Source organism: Pinus tabuliformis, chromosome J (genome assembly GCF_031772625.1).
Source record: "Pinus tabuliformis cultivar Carrire ecotype Pingquan chromosome J, CPIR1, whole genome shotgun sequence".
Classification (NCBI taxonomy): Eukaryota; Viridiplantae; Streptophyta; class Pinopsida; order Pinales; family Pinaceae; genus Pinus; species Pinus tabuliformis.
In genome coordinates, this window is record NC_142295.1 from 1,360,777,087 (window position 1) to 1,360,796,253 (window position 19,167).

At 41.4% G+C, this 19,167-nt stretch overlaps 1 protein-coding gene across 4 annotated transcripts in view; it reads left to right on the plus strand.

Annotated features, from left to right (window-relative positions):
* The first annotated feature begins 342 nt into the window (after window positions 1-342).
* LOC149232442 (RNA pseudouridine synthase 3, mitochondrial-like) overlaps window positions 343-19,167 on the plus strand; it is a 142,357-nt gene continuing 123,532 nt past the window's right edge. Inside the window, exon 1 of one of the 4 annotated variants that reach the window (XM_089379414.1) lies at window positions 343-904. In XM_089379414.1, the coding sequence (XP_089235540.1) occupies window positions 596-904 (309 nt within the window). In that variant the 5' untranslated portion in view covers window positions 343-595. The remainder of the gene's footprint in view (window positions 905-19,167) is intronic. The other 3 variants (XM_089379411.1, XM_089379412.1, XM_089379413.1) reach the window with 3 other exon arrangements.

Genomic DNA, 19,167 nt, shown 5'->3' on the forward strand with positions numbered 1-19,167 from the left:
AAAACATTTCATTTTAGAATGTGAGGCCTTCAAAGACAATAGGGAAAGTTACGCACATACGCTGACAATTAGCTCTTGGGATAATCTATTTAGCGAGGGGTTTGTCGAGAAGTTGAGAGCATTTATTTTGAAGCTTCATAGAAAAATGGCCAAATACACCACGCAGATGAAGAAGCACTATGTCCCATAAGCTATCTTTAACCTTGTAGACTTTAAAATAATTTATTTTTGTCAACTTTCTAGAGACTTCCATTTTAACCCATCTTAAGATTTAACCATTTTTTAAATTAGACGAACGCTGTACCGGCTTGTTAAAATTCAAACTAAGGAATGTAAAACTCTCTCAAGTTCTCGCTCTTAGGCGAGAAGAAAATGAATTCCGTAAAAGATCGGATATCCGCCAAATTCGCTAATGTTCAAATACAAATACCACCAGCTTCACAAACATAGCCTACTAAACAAGTATTTATGGGTTTGCAAGAGACACGATCAGCACGTGGAGGAAGAAAACAAGCAAAAACTTCATGGATGCTTTGAAAATGGAATATTGATTGCAAGCCTTGGCTGATTCGCCTCGTCAGGACTAGTGATAAGAATGCTCTCTTCTACAAGGCTTGCCTTAGTTTACAGGATTTGGACAGCCCGCTGCTCGGCACAATCCTCTTACATTCTGGGATTAACCACCAAAGCCGCAGGGTCAGATGGTACTGAAACCCCAGAGCGCAAATCCAAACAGTGGTTCGCTCTTCCGCCATTTCCTGAGCAGACTCGTGATGGGTCGCTGGCACGGAAGCTGCTTGGATTGGATGGCCAACGCAGCAAGCTGACGGCCATTAAATGGGTTTCCTATTGCTGTCCCGACCTTCGTTTGAGTGCTGTTCTGAAGTTCTTCAGCGGAAAACAGGTGAGCATTGCACTGGACAAAACGCATTTACAGTGCAGTGAAAATACGTGTGCTCAGCATTTTCAGTGCCTTGTAAACTCAGTCCTTTTAATGCTTTAGATTTATACCACGGAAAGCTCCGATTCCCCGGTTTGCAAAACCCCACTTGGTTGAGGTAATTCTGGATCTATGTTATGAGAAATCTGACTAGGAGAATCGTTTTTCACTCCATTCCTTCCCCTATTATCATTCCCGTCTTGACAGTGCACCAGAACATTAAGAATCAATTTTATATGTATATTGTACGCTGGAAGTGGGTGGGTTTACTTTTCTTATCCTGCAAAACCTCTAGCGATGTTTCTTGCCCGGTTCCTCTTTCCCTTTTCCGATAACATAGATGACATTGTACCGGTGTTTCTAGTTAATAGTAAATGACTTCTCCGGATTGCAAACCATGATTGTTTGTTCAATTACAACCCGATGACCTCTAATCCATAGCCACTTCCCTAACATACTCCCTAATCATGTCCATGAAATCAGAATGAAAACTGCTTCGTCGATTGCCTTCAAATTGGTATAAATATTTCTTTAAGCAGCTGGAATAGATGTCCTAAGCCATGTCGTAGACCTTCCAGACCATGGTGAGCACATGGGTGCCTAATAACCATGGAGTTAAATTTGAGCTCTCCAATTCAAAATAAAAAAAATCATTTCCATAGGTCATGTAATGACAATGAGCAGTTGCTTGCTTTTGTTGTGTATCTGTTTTCCCTGTTTCTCGTACTTCAGAAAAGTAAAGACCATCATAGAAAGAAAGAAACATCAGTGGCAATGTGGGAGTGCCAAAGGGAGTGCCAAAGGGATCCCCTTGATAGAAGAAGCAAAACAAGACACAAAGGAGGAAAACCAAAAGGTAAACCCTAGTCAATGAAAAGAGATGGTCTGCTCCATCTCCTTGTAATGGCAGGGGATGATCACTGTTGAGAAATCTAGGGCATTCAAAGTTAACAATTTCTTTGCTTGATAATTGCTTGTGATTCACATTTACTTATTTTTGTTTGTTAGCTTATTAATGTGTTCTTTCATCAAGACAATTACCAGTGTGCATAATAAAAGACAAGTGACACAGTATGTAGGCTTCTCTAGGTAGGGCTAAAACCTCTCACCTTTTGAGAGGAAATCCCTATCAAAATTCTTCTTCTAGATCTTCAATTGATAAGTACCAAGACCATGACATAGACCCTTGACTCTAGTATCCTCCCAAGAATCTTGTCACTAACCTTGATGCTCTACCTCTTCCTTCCTTCGCCTTTCTTCTTGATCTAGAACTGCTCTCCTCGACTCCTTCTAGAGAAACTCGGTCTCTATCCTTCTTACTGCTCCTTCTCGGCTTTCCCTAGAGAATCTCGGTCTCTAGGTCTTCACTGGTTTCCTCTAGAGAAACTCGGTGTCTAGATCTTTACTTCGACCTCTCAGAAGAATCCTTCTCTTGCTGCCCTAACTTTGCATTGCCCAGAAGAAACTTCGCTGTCCTAGAAGAAATTCTTTTTCGCTGATCCAGAAGAAACCCTAACTTCGCATTACCTAGAAGAATCTTCTTTCTCTTCTTCGCACTTTTGTTTTCCTCCTTCTTCGCACTTTTGCTTCTTCCCTTTCTTCGCACTTCTTGCAAGTCGAGTTACTTGTCCAAGGTGTGTCTTCAAATGAGGCCGAGTTGGGCTATTTATACACTTCTTCATATGACCTTTAGGCCGACATGATTGTTGGAGTTAGGCCGACTTCATCTAGAGAGTTCTTCCATCTTTGTAGGCCGACTTGAAGAGGATAGATGACAAGTTCTTGGAGGATACTTTACATAGACAAGATAGACCTTTTACAAAGTGTAACATGACTTCATTTACATGACAATGACTCTAGTATTTTATGATTAGATGAAAAATAAATCCTAAAGACTCTCAATGGGAGTCTTGACTCAAAAACAAAATCCCTTGCTCATGAAACCCATGAAGCAAGTCAATATAATAATTTTATTTTTCTTATTTACATCTCATTACATAAAATCATAATTGCATGTCATTATGAAGACCGAACTTAGTTACACTTTTCAACACTCTCTTTTAACTAGGGAGGTATTCATAATGGTATTTGGACTTTCTCAATCTGAAGAATCTCTCAAGAAGAATTCGGATTTGTAATTCATTTGTATAGCATCATATTAACCATCATTGTTATATAGCAAGGCCTTGACCAACAACTCTATCTCTCCACAAGATCAGAGCACAATGCTGGCGAGACCAATGATTTATAGACACACTCATCATTGTCTCTCTCAGAACATACCCCACCCGGGTTCTCTCAGGATATGCTCCATGAGGACTATTCTTTTCTTGGACTCCCTAGTCCCATAAAGAATATTGGTGCTCCACGACTACTCATTCATGGGATGCCCTATCTCATCCCCTAAGAGTATCAGATGCCAAATGATTACACAATGCTACATCATGTTTTCCAAGGTGAAGAACAAAATGACATATCTATCTCTCCTTTTCAATTTAGGAGGACATATTCCATTTAAAGGAATGTACCTAAGCTCCTTGCCTAGGAATTTTCCAAGTTTCTTTCAAGTAAGAAACTTCTTTTCGGGCTCCCTCTTAACCAGGGACCTATCGCAACTCCTCATGTGGAGATCCTGAAACAACTAGCTGCTTGAAGAGCTCCTTCCTTTGATGTCATGAATTTCTTCTTTGTCAAGGAGTCTTCATCTTTTGGGAACTTCTACATAGGGCACATATCATCCATCACTTTTGTCCATGAGTCAGTCATGTCCTCAACTCATCAAAAAGTGATCCATCAAATTTTCCATCTGGCTTTGCTTTATGTCATTCTGCTTTCATGCCATATTTTTCGGAGGGACATTACATCCTTCTATATGGTTGACTTGGAAGTCATCCACAGATTTCCCTTTGGCAGTTCTACATAAGCTCATCTAGATATTAGTTCAAAAATAATCAATGAACACATCAAATCAAGATTACCTTTGTGATGATCTTTCACCATGACATCTTCCTGTAAGTATCAACATCCTGCATGCAGATTGAGACATCTCCCACAGATATCCATTGTCAAGGGTCTTCTATCTTTTTCTGACTCCTATGAGAGTCTTCACATCCTTCCAGGAGATATTCTAGTCAAATCTTCTTGGACTTCGGATGTTGAATGCCTTCTACCATCGTTGCATATTATCATGATCTCTTCCTCTCTTTTCTCACACTCTTCATTCCTAGGAGTTTCCAATCAGAGTTCCTTGATTGTAGCCAGTTTCCTCATGATTCATATGAGGACATATTATGTTGATTTCATCTAGTGCGATTTATGCTTTGCTGCAATCCTTCGGAGGAGGACATCCTTTCTTCTCTTGATCTAATTTCCCAGGATGGAAATGGTGATCCATATTATCTGCAACCATATGACATGACTTTCATAATAATCTATGTAAGCATATATACCTCATCTTCCTTTTGATCATCCAAACTTCTTGTAGCAACTTCATTTGAACAAAGGAACTTCTTCCTTTAGACCCGCTTTCCCGTTATGTCATTATACCATCATCCCTTGAATCCCATGAGTTGGAATTCCTGATGAAAACCTTTCTTTCCTTTCTAAATCGGTGAATCCTTTGATAAGGATTCCATTAGATAAACTCGAGGATGTTTCATATCCTTACCCGACAAATGTTTTCTTTATTGACTATGATGATCCCAGTCGATGATGACCTCTTGCTTCTTTCTATAAGTATCAATGAGGTTTCCTAAGAGCTTCCTATTCTTTGTAATCAATAGGATTTGTGCCAGACATACTTTTTGCTTCCCATGTCATGAGCTCTTCTAATGCTTCTATCACGATGCTTCTTTCTAATTTGATGCATCCTATCTTATTTACATTGCTTCCTATCTATAACTTACAAGTGAAAAGGAACCTTCTAATGAAGAAGATAATCTCAGTCATAGTAGAGATCTTTTTGCTTCTTCCTTCTTGCGCTTCTTTGTCTCAGGTTCTTTCACTTCTTTAGTAGAATAGTTGTTAATTTTAGGTATGTTCTATGCTGATAGCAAATTTACTTCAATTTTCCATATTACCTTAATATCAATTCCAGATTAGCAGTCACATTTAGCATGATAGTAAAATGCAGATAGAGCATAAACATAAATCGCAGAAGACAAGCCAAGACAAGAGGACACAAGATATGGTGCTAGCCAGGGACAAACCCCAATGTGGGGAAACCCTTGATCAATTCTTCTTATATGTTCTTCAATAGTTCAACAGAGAGATAGAGATAGTACATGTACATCAGAAGTCAACCTTTTGACTTATTAAAATAAGAGCAGAGATATTCTCTAAGAAGATAGCATATGAGGTAGTTGATCTGAGCTGAGTAGAAGGCATACTGCTTCCACTGATCCAAGGTGACTCCATCACCATGTTGCTCCTCACTGTGCTGTACCGAATCATCATGCTGGACCTCCTTGTGTTGCATCATCAAGCTATACCTTACTGTGGCCATCATGTTGCATCTCATTGCAACATTCATTATCACAGTGCTGCACTTTGATACACTTGTGCTGCACACCCTTGACTGCCCTTAGCAGCCCTTGCTATGGTGCTATGGCTTGCGGCCTAGCACATAGCAACCCTTGTAGCAAACATATCCCAGATAGTGTCCAATCATCATTAACGCAACAACATTTAACCTATAGAAATGTCAACACTTGACAATGTTGCAATGCTGCAATTCTGGGACTGGTTAGGGTACTAACCACAGTCCCTAACAACCCATCAAAACTGGCCCAGAATTGCTCCTAATGACTGCGGTTGTCCTCCAATGAGATGCTGCCCTCCACGCTGTCCCTTTGAGGTAGTTTCAAGCCCAATGCTTTTACCTATCTCCCTAACACAGTTGCGACACCCAAACAGTCCTAGACAGCAACGTTGTCTTCTTCATAAACTCTGCCTAATTAACAGCACATGCCAACACTCAAACACATTCATTCTTCACGCTGTTATAGGGCTCCTTCTGCTGCGGCTGGGGCTCTTCTCTTGTTGCGGCTAGGGCTCTTCTCTTGCTGCGGATAGGTCTTCCTTTGATCTGCGGCTAAGGTTCCTAGACTGTGGATTTAAGGCCTCCTCATGACAGCGGATTAGGGCTACCTTGCTGCGTATTGAAGCTCCTCTAGACAGTGGATAGATCTCCCTTCAATTTGCGGCTAGATCTTGCTTTTGCTGCGGATGAGGAGCCTCTCTTGACTGCGGTTAGGGCATCCCTCTTTTGCTGCGTATAGGGTCTCCTTGCTGCGGAATGGAGTCTTCCTTTTCCAGCGTATAAGGCCTCCTAGACTGCTGCCAGATGTCTCCTTTGAACTGCGGCCAGACCTCCTCACTGCTAGATCTTGCTTTCAACTGCGACTAGGGCACATTGTGACAGCTGACTTAGGGCCTCATAGATCAACTTTGTAGGTCTCTTCTAGACCTGCGTTTAGAAGCCTTCTCCATTGCGTTAAGGCCTTCTTCATCATGACAACGTTAAGTTATCTCCTTTAGCGTAGAGCTTCTTTACATTAGGGCAGCGTACCCCTTCTTGACTGCGGCCAAAACATCTCCTTTCCTCCTGCGTCTAGGGCTTCATCCTCTTAGATTTCTCTTGCCACTAAAACCCAAAACAAGTGGAGAGAAATCAAGAGTGAAGTGTGTCTAAATGACTATCAAGCCACCTCCTTTTATACTAAAATGTTGAGCACAAGTGGGGGTTATTTGGTTGCTGGCCGACCTTGACGAATTGTCCCATAACACAAATAAATTCATATCTCCATGAATACTTATCGGAATTGGATGATCTTTAGATCAATCCTACACCTCTCGATGAGAGGAATCCAAGAAAAATATCAGCTGCCATAAATAAGATGACCCACATGGAGTTTGGCCCTAGTTGCCAATTTTAACAATAGTCTTCTTCCCCGCCCCTCTTACGATTAGGACAATATTTTCTATAATGCCCAAGATTTTGACAACCATATCATCTTTCCTTAGCCATGTTCTTCCTTTTCTTCTTTGGAGTACCAAACTTTCCAAATTTTCCTTTTTGTTTTGACACTAATTGCTCCCTTGTTAATTTTAGGTATGTTCTATGCTTAGAGCAATTTATTTCAATTATCATAGTTAGCTCAATATCTTTTCCAAATTAGCAATCACATCAGCATTCAAGTAAATTGTAGATAGAACATAAACATAGATCACAGAAGACAAGCCAAGACAAGAGGACACAAGATGCGGCGTTAGCCAGGGACAAACCCCAATGTGGGGAAACCCTTGATCAATTCTTCTTATATGTTCTTCAATAGTTCAGCAGAGAGAGAGAGATAGTACATATACAACAGAAGTCAACACTTGACTTATCTAAATAAGAGCATAGATCATCTCTAAGAAGATGATACACGAGGTAGCTGAATTCAGTTGAAGACAACTGCTTCAAGTGATTCTCCATGGTAACTCCATCGCCTTGCTGCACCTATTGTTGTGCTGCTCCTCATCATCATGCTGCACCTCATCGTGTTGCACCATGCTGCACCCATCATCACTATGTTGCATCTCATCATGCTTCACCAATCACGACTGTACCCATCACTGTACTACATCATGTACCATTTCTCCACCATGAACCATTGTTGCACCATGTATTGCTGCACCAATCATTGCTGTCCCAAGTATCATTGCTGCACCATGTTGCACCATGTACTTGCGGTCCCATGTGCCATTGCTGCACCATGCTTGCCACTGCTGTCCCATGTGGCACTGCTGCACCATGCTTGCCACTGCTGTCCCATGTGGCATTGCTGCACCATGCTCGCCATACTGCTGTCCCATTGTTAGTCATTGTTGCTCCTATGATTTCTTGCTGCCCCATTCCTACAACAACCCAACAATCATGCCCAAAACATACCTTGAACTGCGGCCTAGTCAAGGTAGATGGCTGCCTCCTCATGTTGTTGTTCTGGGCATATGGCAGCCCCTAACACTTCCACGCTAGTCTATTTTGGAGTGGCTAGGCCTGTGGCCTACCACAGACCTTTGCTGCACACTAAAATGCATGCTTCAACTCGCTGTTCTAGAGTCCTTCGACTGCTGCAATTCTGGACTGGTTAGGGTACCCAAACATAGTCCCTAACAACCCTTCAATCTGCCCAGAAGTGTCCTCCTTTACTGCGGTTACCCTTGTAAGAGGGGAGGAGACCCTACGTTGCAATTTCTGGGCAGTCTAGCCCTCACCAACAACTTTGGCCTACCTCCTTTCGTTGCGGTTTGCTACATCAAGCCTCCTCTTAACTGCGGCAGCTCTTCCAAGAGTTTGCACTCCTCCCAAACGACCCTAAAACAATCCCTATGGTTGCGGTATGACAACAAGTGAACTCAATCCCTTCTCCAGCACTTCAGACCCCTAAAAAAAACCCTCCAAACAGTCCCTGAATTCCCACGCTGTCCCATGACCCCTTTAGGACAATACCTAGGTCATGTGTAGATCATCTAAGACTGCAGCTAGGTCATGCGTAGTGCTAGGGCTCCTTCCTTACTACGTCTAAGACTTCTAGAGACCAAGGCAGCGTGTAGCCCTCCTTCTTGATTGCGTCTAGGGCTCTTTACCTTCTGCATTTAGGGCTTCCTCTCTTAGATTTCTCTTCCACTAAAACCTAGAACAAGTGGAGAGAAATCAAGAGTGAAGTGTGTGTCAAATGACCCTCATGTTATCTCCTTTTATACTAAAACGTTGAGCACATGTGGGTGTTATTTAGTCGCTGGCTGACCTTGACGAATTGTCTTATAACACAAATAAATTCATAACTCTATGAGTACTTTTCAGAATCAGATGATCTTTAGATCAATCCTACACCTCTCGATGAGAGGGATCCAAGAAAAATATCAACTGCCATAAATAAGATGGCCCACATGGAGTTTGGCCCTAGTTGCCAATTTTAACATCCCTTCTATCTGATCTTTTGTCACTTTCTTTCTTCATCTTGTCTTCCTCTGCCTTGCAGAGAGACCATAATCTGATGAATGGGATAGCTTCCTCTTCCCTAGTAGCTGAGGTTACCTTGTTCATCAGTTAATGCATTTAGAATAGCAGAGATTACTTCGTATCTGATACTATCTCTCCTAGATCCTTCAATTGACCTTTTATTTGAGATGCCTTAGAGAGACATGACGATATCCCTTCATCCTTTGATATTTTCAATTTATGAAGATCAAATCTAAGTGATAAGATCTTTTCTATCGTGCTTCTGGAGAAAAGTTCTCCCAGCTTATCATATATATCTTTAGATGTTTCCAACTTGGTTATATAGGAAATGAGTGGATCTTTGATAGTTTCCTTAAGAATCTTTTGAGCTTTGAGATCCCTTTCCATGTAGTCAACAATCCTTGTTCTTCGAATGGCTTGGTGACCTTCCCACGATCAATGACTTCATTCACATCGAGGACAATGTCTATCCTTCTTTTCCATACAAGGAAGTTTGATATCCCAACTAGCTTTTGGTCTTCCTTGAAATTGTGAAGTCATTTATCTACAAGTTACCAAGCAAATATCTTCATTAAGCAAGTCCACTTGAAGAAGGCAACTTGAAGAACATCAAGATCCTAGGAAAGCAAGCCATCAAGTCTTCAAGGAGAAAGCAAATCCACTACATCTCAAAATCTATCAAGTAAGTATATGTCCCTTTCTGAATATACATCAATGTATTTTTGCAAGGAAAGCAATAAATTGGTAGGTACCAAATAATTTTCTTGCATGGAAGAAGAGGATTGATTTACTTCTCAAGGAGAATGAACTCCTAGAACATGTCAAAGGGAATATCACTATCCCTGCTAAGGAACAAACTCAAGCCTTAGCCAAGTATAATAAGGATGAGACAAGAGCTCAAAGGATTCTAATAGAATCTATCAAAGACATCAAAAGAAATTGATGATAAGCTGGTAGAGCTATTTTTGGTATCCACAGCCAGAGAATCGATATCTCTAAGAAATGAATTGTACAAGATGAAGATATCAAAGGAAGGAATAACTCCCTACTTCATGAAGATCTCTGAGATGAGGGATCAACTTCAAGAGCTTGGGGAAGTCATGTTTGACAGAGAAATGACAACTGTAGTACTCAATGCTCTACTTGAGGATTGGGGCAACTTCACATCAAGCATATATGCCAAGAAGGAAGCAACCACGCTTAGTGAAATGTGGTCTCTATGCAAGACAGAGGAAACCAGACTTAAAGCAAAAGAAGATGTGGGATCAAAGGAGCAAGCATTTGCTACCATGGCCAAGAGAGAGGGAAAATTTGGAAAATTTTGGTCATGAAGAACAAAAAACAAAGACATGTCCAAAATCCAATGCTATGGATGCCAAGAATATGGACACTACAAAAGGAATTGTCCTAAGCTTAAGAAGGACAACAACAACAAAAGAAAGAGGGAAGAAGCTCACATGACTCAAGAGGTGAAAGAAGAAGAAAAGAAGCAAAAGAAGGAAGATCCTCTAGATCTCTACTATGACTAAGTCAAACTCTTTACTTCAAGTCTTCTTTCAAGGTTTTGAGTAGGATAGGAGCATGTAGGAATAAAATAAAAATTGCATGGCTAGAAACATCTTCTAGAATATAGAAGCATGAAGTACATAGAATTCTAGATACTCATAAAGAAGTAGCATTTATAATGAGAACAAAATGCATGGTTAGAAATAACTTCTAGAATATAGGAGCATGGTAGATATAGCTCAAGATATTCATATGTAGAAGGAGCATACCTAGTATTGGACCTCGTCCACGATGAAAGAAAAATTGATCATGATTAAGAATCTTAGAAGACCTCCATCATCAAAAGAAAAGAAACATTTGCAAGGCAAAGGTCTTTAAGATCCTATGATGGAATCTTCAAAAGAAGATTCATGAACCAAAGTAGATGTCTCATTGGGAATCCCATTCAAATGAGAACAAAATGCATGGTTAGAAATAACTTCTAGAATATAGGAGCATGGTAGATATAGCTCAAGATATTCATATGTAGAAGGAGCATACCTAGTATTGGACCTCGTCCACGATGAAAGAAAAATTGATCATGATTAAGAATATTAGAAGACCTCCATCATCAAAAGAAAAGAAACATTTGCAAGGCAAAGGTCTTTAAGATCCTAGGATGGAATCTTCAAAAGAAGATTCATGAACCAAAGTAGATGTCTCATTGGGAATCCCATTCATGGGATTCAAGAAAAAGATGATATGCAAGCAAGCTAAGATGAAGCAAGAAGGATCACACCAAGGACAACCAAATGAAGCTAAGATGATCAAAGGAGAATTAAGATGAGGTATGTATGCATCAAAGTTTAGTCATGTTATCATTTGTATATTATTGAGTCATGGGAATATTTCTATAACATGATCAAGTAGGAAAGAATCTCTTTCACCAATGACATGCTCGAAGGCATGTACTAAAATGCAATAAAGGTCAACAAAAGGATATGCTCACATAAGGAGTATAAGATTGTTGACTAAGAAGCAAGAAGAAACGCTGACTAGTCCAGGAAGCAAGCAATGAAGAAGTGCTCTCACAAGGAGCATAAGGTGGTTGACCAATTTATCCAAAGAGAAGTAAATGAAGAAAGAGATCAAGCATGTGAAGAACACCATGATCATCGAGAATCACTATCTGACAAGATACTTTGAAGATATCTCCCAAAAAAAGGCAGGACAACTTTGACAAGGAATGAAGGACTCTTGACACCTATGAAGGTCTTGGAGATATGAAAGGTATAGATAACTGATTCTACTTTACAAAAGATGTCGTGATGAAGAAACCATCCAGCAAAGCAAAAGCAATGTTGAAGCAATATCAAGATGAGGTCATGATGGGCTACAAGGTCGAAGCATGTAAACAAGCAAGTACGACGAAACATCCATGAGAAGTGTATTCTGAAGCTTGGACAAATGACAAAGAAGTAGCCAGATGACAAGAAAACCTAATGTGTGACAAGAAAGCCACTTTCCATGAAGGAAGCAATGGCATGACAAACCAGGAAGGAAAGTGATCGATGGATGGTGCCCTACCTAGAAGAAGTTCGACCAAAGACTTCATGACATCAAAGAAACGAAGGAGATCAAGCAGTTGAAGGACCCACGAAGAAGAAGTTGCTGATGAATGAAAGATTCCCTAGTTAAGAGGGAGCTCTGACAAGTTCTTGATCAAGAGGAAGTTTTGGATCACCCCTGATTACAAAGGAGTGGCAGTTGTGTTTTTCCAGTTCACGTGTCATACACTAGATCAAGACTAACAATTGGAAGTCTAGATGAAGGCCATGAATGAAAATGTAAACACAAGATATACACAACATTCTTGTCTTCACTTAGAAAGAATGGGAGGATTAGGTAATCATTTGGCATCTGATACTCTTTGAGGATGTGTAGGGCATCCAAGACAAGAGTAAGCAAGAGGACCGATATTCTTTGAGGGCTGGGAACCCAAGATAAGAATAGTCCTAGAAGGTCATACTTAGAGAACACCCAGGTGGGTATTTACCTCGAGAGACAATGATGAAGGTGTCTATAAATCATTGGTCTCGCCAACATTGTAGCTTGTGATCTCATGAAGAGATGGAGCTGTTAGTCAAGGCCTTGTACTATGACAATGCTGATTGATATGATGCTATAACAGATGGATTGCAAATCCAGTTTCTCTTATGTGAATTCTTCTAGATTGAAACATAGCCAAAGACCTTGTAATGTTGTATGAATACCTCCCTAGTTAAGAGGGAGTGTTGAAGAAAGTGTAACTAGGTTCGGTCTTCATAAATGTACTTTTGATATTTGTATTTATTCAAGAAGAGAAATATTATTCTTATATTATTTGTCAATGAGTTTCTTGCTCATTGAAGTAGGTCAAGCACATGGTTAAGTGCTTCTAGGAAGTCAAAAGGTCAATATATTTATATAAGACCCTTAGAGGGCATGTTACTTTATATATAAGGTCAAAGGAATACCTCCAAGACAAGTGCAAGTCCTCTCCATGCAACAATGTCCTCCTCAAGAAGCAAAACAAAGAAAATAATGAAGAAATAGTCAAGTCGGCCTAAGGACAGCAAGTCGGCCTCAAGTCGGCCTAAAGGAGGGACAATCCTCTATATATAGAGGTTGTCCACTCCCTCTCAATGTCAATCAATCAAGCTCTGAAATCAGCGAAGGTAGAAGTCGAGAAAGTGAAGGTAAAAGACAAGTCTAAGGGTCTCCAAGACAAGCGAAGAAAGGAGGAAGAAGACCGAAGTGTAAAGGGACTATTTCTAGGGCTAGAAACAGTCACACGTGCGAAGAACAGTAAGGCAAATCTGCGGCATAACAACAACTAGAGAACAGTTCATGAATTATCATTGGTGAAAGATCAAGTTTACAAGGCCTCCCAAGTCTAGCGAAGGAGTCTCTCTCTCTAGTGAAGGAAAAGAGCCCTAATTCTCTAGGGTTCCTACCACACGTAGCAAAATTAGGGCTGTTGTTTAGTTACACCAGTTTGCAGACCTATCTCAAGAAGAACCTCATTGGATCAAGGGAAGGGTGTCCTCATGAGGGAAGATCATCTCTAAGTAAAGAGGAAGCATATCACATCAAGAAGATCACATGAGCAAGAACTATCTCTAGACAAAGATCGAAGAAGGAGGACAAAGTGCTGGGAACAAAGTACAAAATAGAGGAAAGACTTGACTTGTGCTTGGAGGATAACCTAGTCAAGGGTCTAGGGTTTGGCATTGATCAATAAGAAGCTTCAATAAGAGAAACTTACCGAAGGGTTTTCCTCTCAAGAGAAGAGAGGTTTTGGCTCTGGCAGAGAGCCAACATTTGTGTTCTTGTCTTTATGTTTTTGGTAGCAGTTTGATGAAACACACACACTAATAATAAGAAGAAGATCAAGCTAAGATAACTTGTAAAGAGGCTTCACAATTTGTTATCAAGTAGAAGAAGAATCACTCTACACCTAATTGCCCTAGATTCTTCAACAGGTAACACTATTACATGATCAAAACCCCAACTTTGGAAAAGAATCCCCATATGAAGTCTCAATATGCACTTGATTAACAAGATTGGTTCACTTAGATGTACTAATGATTAATTGTACATAATGGTGAAGATCTAGCACTTGACATTATGTGTGATTGGTAGGTGGTTTTCATCACGGGTTGGGCAACTTAACTGTGGCCCAAGTTCACGAGAGGGGCATATGACACCCTACAGGTGAAGTGCTGAAGCCATGGGACTTCTATCACTTGCATACCATCACTCCACATCATGGGCAGCCACAACACCCTAGTGGTCTGCACCTTGCCCCACATTATTCACAAGATGATGCACTTGGACTAGTGTGCCCCGAGCCGACTTAGCAGTATATGTTGATTTGGGTAGCATCAGATGTGCTCTAAGCCTTAAATTTAGCAGGGAGGCTTGGGCATAGGTATTCCAAAGAACTCAAAAAATGTTTTGGGAAATTCCACTCAGAAGTGATTTTATTAAAATAATTAATATTTTTAATGGGGTTCTTAAGTCTAAACTTAGGAAAATTAAAGTATTAGTGGGTATTAATCTAATTAGGGGTGAAACTTCTATAAAAAGCCACGGATCAAGCCAAAATGATCTGAGCCTTTGATTAAGATGTAATTTAGGCCGTGGGTTGCCCAACATGAAGATTAAAAGGGGCTTAAGGGTCATTTGGAAAACACACAGAGAGATAGAGAAAATCGATTTTCTGAAGTGAGAAGTTCTCAGGAGGAAAATCGATTGAGGAGATCTCTTGCAGTTGATGGGCAGGGACGGAGAGAGAGATTCTTAGCTGGAGATACATCAACAGAGAGAGGCAGTGAGTGATCCAGAAGCCTTGATGCAGAGGCTGACGCAGGGCCAGAAGGGCCACGTAGAACTAGCGCAGAGGGAGAGAGAGGAGTCTGAAATCTACAGAGGAATTCAATTTTCAGAAGCCGGGAGCCGAGGTGAGAGGTCGGGAAACAAAAATCGAATTTTTTGGGCAGCAGATGGACCAACTAGAGAAGTGACGTAACACCCAGAGAGCTTGACACTGGGCTGATGCAGACATTGCACAGAGGCAACCAGAAAAGCCGAGGGCAATCAGTTTGGGGCTGGATCAGCCAAGATTTCTTAGTGATTGTGTGAGGTAAAACTCACAAAGCTTCTGCCAATATTTCTCTCTGTAACTGAATAACCCTGTGAGGTATTCAGATTTTGCTACTGCTTAATAATAATAAACCCTTAGAGCTACTGCACCGGTTTTCCCGCATTGGGTTTTTCCGGGGACTTTTTGTCCAAAAATAACTGTGTCCTATGTGTTTCTATTTTCCTTGCTCAGTTTCTATGTTTCAGAATCATAATTAAATTGGTGTAGGTTGCTTCAGTGATTTGCTTCGATATTTCATGAAGAAATCTTAAATAAGTTTGTAATGGTATTTAAAATCTAGGAGAAGTAGATTCAGCTGGTTGTAGTCGGATTTTGAGATTGTTATATCTACGAATTTTGTCATGGTATCAAAGCTGTTGATGTGAAACAGGAAGAGCAGATCTAGCACTGAAGCAAGGGCCAACTTGCTGCAACAAACAACAGTTCGAATCCCCTAAGGGATTTCGCAATTCTAGCCAAGAGGGCTGTATTTTCGTGGGTGTCTCTCTCTGAGTGAGCTGATAGAGAGGTAAGACTGTTAGATCAAGAATTTGTCGAGGCAGAGGGAGTTGCACAGAGCTAGAGGGACGCAGTTTTCTGCAAGCTGAGTGCTGGGCAGAAAAGCCGTCAGAAGGAAGAAGCAAATCACATAGTGAGGGAATACTTCCTTAGTGATTTCTTGCTGAGGAAATCAACATTTCTCATTTGGTTAGCAGCAGAGGAGCAACAGCTTACCAGATCCATCAGGGAGTGCGTAAGGCAGCCTAGGAGCAAGCTGAGTGCTAGGCAGAAAAGCCATTAGAAGGAAGAAGCAGATCACATAGTGAGGGAATACTTAGTGATTTCTTGATGAGGAAATCAACATTTCTCATTTGGTTAGTAGTAGAGGAGCAGCAACGTACCAACTCCATCAGGGAGTGCGTAAGGCAGCTTAGGAGCTACGTAGTAGGGAGAAAGAGGGAGTTGTTCAACATTTTTTTCAGAGGATATGGAAACCAGTGGTTTGAGGAATCAAGACAAGTTGGATGGGGCTTCCAACTATGCCATCTCGAAGGCTAGAATGACTTTCCTTCTAGATGAGCATGCCCTTAAGATGTATGTTGATAGTGTGGTAGCTGTCCCTGCGGATGCAGATCTGCTGAAAAAGTACAGAGTTGAGATGGCTAAGGCGAAAAGGATGATCCTGGATGGAGTCAAGGATCACGTGGTGTGCCACGTTGCTAGCAAAGGAACTGCTAAGGAGATGTGGGGTGCCTTGGCCACATTGTATTAGGGATCTTCCAAGCAGTGGAAGATGTACTTAGAGCAGAAGTTGAGATCTGCTCAGACGCAAAAGGGAGAACGTGTGAATCCGTTCCTCACAAAACTGAAGGAAACCCGTGATGCACTATCAGTTGCAGGACATACACCTCAGGATTCGGAGTTAGTGAGACTGGCTCTAAATTTCGTCTCAGATGAGTGCAAATCTTTGTCTAGAGTATCCTGGGCAGAGTAGTGTTGCCAAATTGGGACGAGATGTGGGCAACTCTGAAACAAGACGAGCTGAGGAGAGACATGCTCAAGGTCAAACTTGACGGGAGCAGCAGCAACAGTGGATCGAAGCCCAAAGTAAAGGAGTAGGATAACACCACTCTTGCATTGAAGGGACAACAGCGGCAACAGACACGAAAGAAGGACGTCTCCAAGGTGAAGTGCTTTAGATGTGGTGAGATGAGCCACTATGCATCCTAGTGTCCTTTGAAGAAAAAGGACAAGGATGAGAAGCATGATCCTAAGGTTGCAGTGGTGAAGATCAACGAGGAGGAGTTTGCTATGGCAACCGAGATGCCTCCAGGAGGGAGGTGGGCTGATTTGGAGCTATAGTCAAGAGGACTACAGATGGGCAGGATCCCTGAGGAGCCCACCTCTTGGATCATCACTGTGCTACAGGTGCCCATGATCAGGAGTAGTGGGATGGTGGAGTTATAGTTGATGCCATGGAGTGTTGATTTGACAAACGCAGTGGTTAGTAGCACCAGAATGTGAGCAACGCAGAGTAGAGAGGCAACAGTGCAAGGAGGCACAGTGTAGAGATTCAGTAGCGCAGTGGCTTCAGAAGAGAGCATGGAACTAGCAGCAGTAAGGATTTCAACACCGAGGTGTATCCACTAGATACTTGTCCAGATTTGGGTGTTTTTAGTTGCTTCTCTCAACGATGTAGTGTTAGAGGTGGCAGTGCTAGCAGCATAACAGATGCAGCGTTTGAGAGGGAGCTGTAGTACAAATGTAGCATTGGCAGTGGTAGTGTCAAAAGCAGCAGTACAATAGCAGCAACAACGCAGTAGTTGGTGGACAACAAGTCAGACATCAACAGTGCAGAGACGATGCTTCAGAGTCAGAGTAGTATGCAGAGAGGCAGTGTATTGCTAGAGCATATTCCTCGCTAAGAGGGAGTGTTGATTTGGGGTAGCATCGGATGTACTCTAAGCCTTAAATTTTGTAAGGAGGCTTGGGCACAGGTATTCCAAAGAACCCTGAAAGCGTTTTGGGAAATTCCACCCAGAAGTGATTTTATTAAAATAATTAATATTTTTAATGGGGTTCCTAAGTCTAAAGCTAGGAAAATTAAAATATGAATGGGTATTAATCTAATCAGGGGTGAAACTTCTAGAAAAAGACACGGATCAAGCCAAAACGATCTGAGCCTTTGATTAAGATGTAATCTAGGCCGTTGGTTGTCCAACAGGAAGATATAAGAAGGGGCTTGAGGGTCATTTGGAAAACACATAGAGAGATAGAGAAAATCGATTTTTTGAAGTGAGAATTTCTCAGGAGAAAAATCTGAGGAGATCTCTTGCAGTTGAGGGGCAGGGATAACAACTTTTGGAGAGAGAGATTCTCAACTGGAGATACATCAATAGAGAGAGGCAGTAAGTGATCCAGAAGCCTTGACGTAGAGGCTGATGTAGGGCCAAAAGGGCCACGCAGAACCAACACAGAGGGAGATAGAGGAGTCCGAAATCTACAGAGGAATTCAATTTTCAGAAGCTAAGAGCCGGGGTGTGAGACCAGGAGGCAGAAATCGAATTTCCCGGGCAACTGATTGACCAGCTAGAGAAGTGACGCAACACCCAAAGAGCTTGATGCTGGGTTGACACAGACACTGCGCAGAGGCAACCAGAAAAATCGAGGGGCTTTCAGTTTGGGGTTGGACTAGCCAGGATTTCTTAATGATTGTGTGAGGTAAAACTCACAAGGCTTCTGCCAATATTTCTCTCTGTAACTGAATAACCCTGTGAGGTATTCAGTGATGTATTCAGATTTTGCTACTGCTTAATAATAATAAACCCTTAGAGCTGCTGCACCAGTTTTCCCGCATTGGGTTTTTCCAGGGACTTTTTGTCCAAAAATAACTGTGTCCTATGTGTTTCTATTTTCCTTGCTTAGTTTCTATGTTTTCAGAATCATAATTAAATTGGTGTAGGTTGCTTCAGTAATTTGCTTCGATGTTTCATGAAGAAATTTGAAATAAGTTTGTAATGTTATTTACAATCTATGAGAAGTAGATTCAACTGGTTGCAGTAGGATCCCTGAGATTGTTAGATCTAGGAATTTTCACAGTATATACTGGTTTTGGTAGCTAATTTGAGGCCCAAATGAGGGTTGTCTCACTATTAATACATGGGAGGGCTAGCATCATCCTCGAGCCCTCAACGTTGGAGTAAATACAAGGTATTCTATCACCAAGAGGCCCATGAGACCCATTTTGTGCGCCAAACACAAAACTGGGGTCCACACGATGATTTGCATGGATATCTAGGGGCCAACCCCTAGTAGATGACTTATGGAGCCCTCTTGACTCACTTTGGCACAAAGAGAGCTCAGTGCATGCCTCCAAGAGGCCCACACAGTGATGACATCGACATTTCGGCCCTCTTGTGGATTTATCTTAATGATTTTACATTGGCTATGTGGTTGGCTTGTAACCACATTTAGTTGTTGCCCATCATTTGACAACTAATAGCGGCTTTAGGCTACAATTAAACTTGATTGGACATGTATAAATAA